The sequence below is a fragment of the Photinus pyralis genome, unplaced genomic scaffold (assembly GCF_008802855.1).
Source record: "Photinus pyralis isolate 1611_PpyrPB1 unplaced genomic scaffold, Ppyr1.3 Ppyr1.4_unclustered_Scaffold3797, whole genome shotgun sequence".
Lineage (NCBI taxonomy): Eukaryota > Metazoa > Arthropoda > Insecta > Coleoptera > Lampyridae > Photinus > Photinus pyralis.
Genome location: NW_022171459.1, coordinates 1 through 1,010, shown reverse-complemented (window position 1 = coordinate 1,010; position 1,010 = coordinate 1). Strand labels below are relative to the sequence as shown.

Genomic DNA, 1,010 nt, shown 5'->3' with positions numbered 1-1,010 from the left:
CGACTCCCCCATTCTGCACTCTCTAGCAAAACGTTTTAAAGATTCACATTCGGTGGTCTCTTTCTAAAAATGCGGGAGTAAGTGGTAAAAGGACTTGGGGGAAAATGTACAACCGGGGGTCTGGGGGCATGGAATACCCCCAGAGGGCATCTGGCGCAGTACTACATTCTCCAATAAAACGTTCAGTCTTAAAGATTCACATTCGATGATTTCTGTCTGAAAATAAGGGTGTAAGTGCTAAATGCATGTGGGGGAAAATATAAAACCGTATTTATCAATATTTTTATTATAGGCAAATATTAAATTGCGGTTCTTTTTTTCTTGAATTGCTTTCCGTGCTTCTCTGGCGTTGTGTTTTATCCATACATAACGATTTTAATTGAAATTTAGGCACCCCTAGTCCCTCAACCTAACAAAATTGAAAATACGACAAAGGACGTTCCCAGCGCAAAGCCGCCTGAGCAGACACCTGTGAGGCCAGCCGTTAAGCTGGATGAAAGGGAAAGTAAACCTGTTCTAAAATCTGTTGTGCAAAAGAAACCAATCGAAAGAAACTCATTCCAAGATCCTGATTTAATTAAGCAGTTTACTCAAGAAGTTGAAAAGTTGGAAAAGTTTGTTGACATACTATCCACAAAAACGCTGAGTGGGCCAACCTCGCTCGAACTGAAGTGGAAAGAAATTCAGGATAGGCAAGATGCGGAGCAGCACCGGAAAAGCATTTCGGTTGCTAGGTGTTACCCGATGAAAAATCGGTTTCCCGATATACTTCCCTATGACCAAACTAGGGTGGTATTGATCGGCAGAAAAGATGACTACATTAACGCGTCTTACATCAAGGTATTGTATTTGGCCGCTGACATTATTTACAATACTTCTCTGCTTGTAGGACATCAGTCCGAATTCTCCTGAGTTTATTGTCACGCAGTGCCCATTATCATCCACATTCCACGATTTTTGGGTAATGGTGTGCAACGAAAATGCGGAATTAATTCTATGTTTGTTAAATG

At 41.2% G+C, this 1,010-nt stretch overlaps 1 protein-coding gene across 1 annotated transcript; it reads left to right on the top strand.

Annotated features, from left to right (window-relative positions):
• Window positions 1-390: 390 nt before the first annotated feature.
• LOC116182125 (tyrosine-protein phosphatase non-receptor type 23-like) lies at window positions 391-998 on the top strand (the record flags this gene model as incomplete). The annotated part of the gene is made up of 2 exons (XM_031502625.1): window positions 391-840; window positions 890-998. Coding segments are annotated over 2 exons (559 nt in total), but the record flags the coding sequence as incomplete, so codon positions are not given.
• Window positions 999-1,010: the final 12 nt, after the last annotated feature.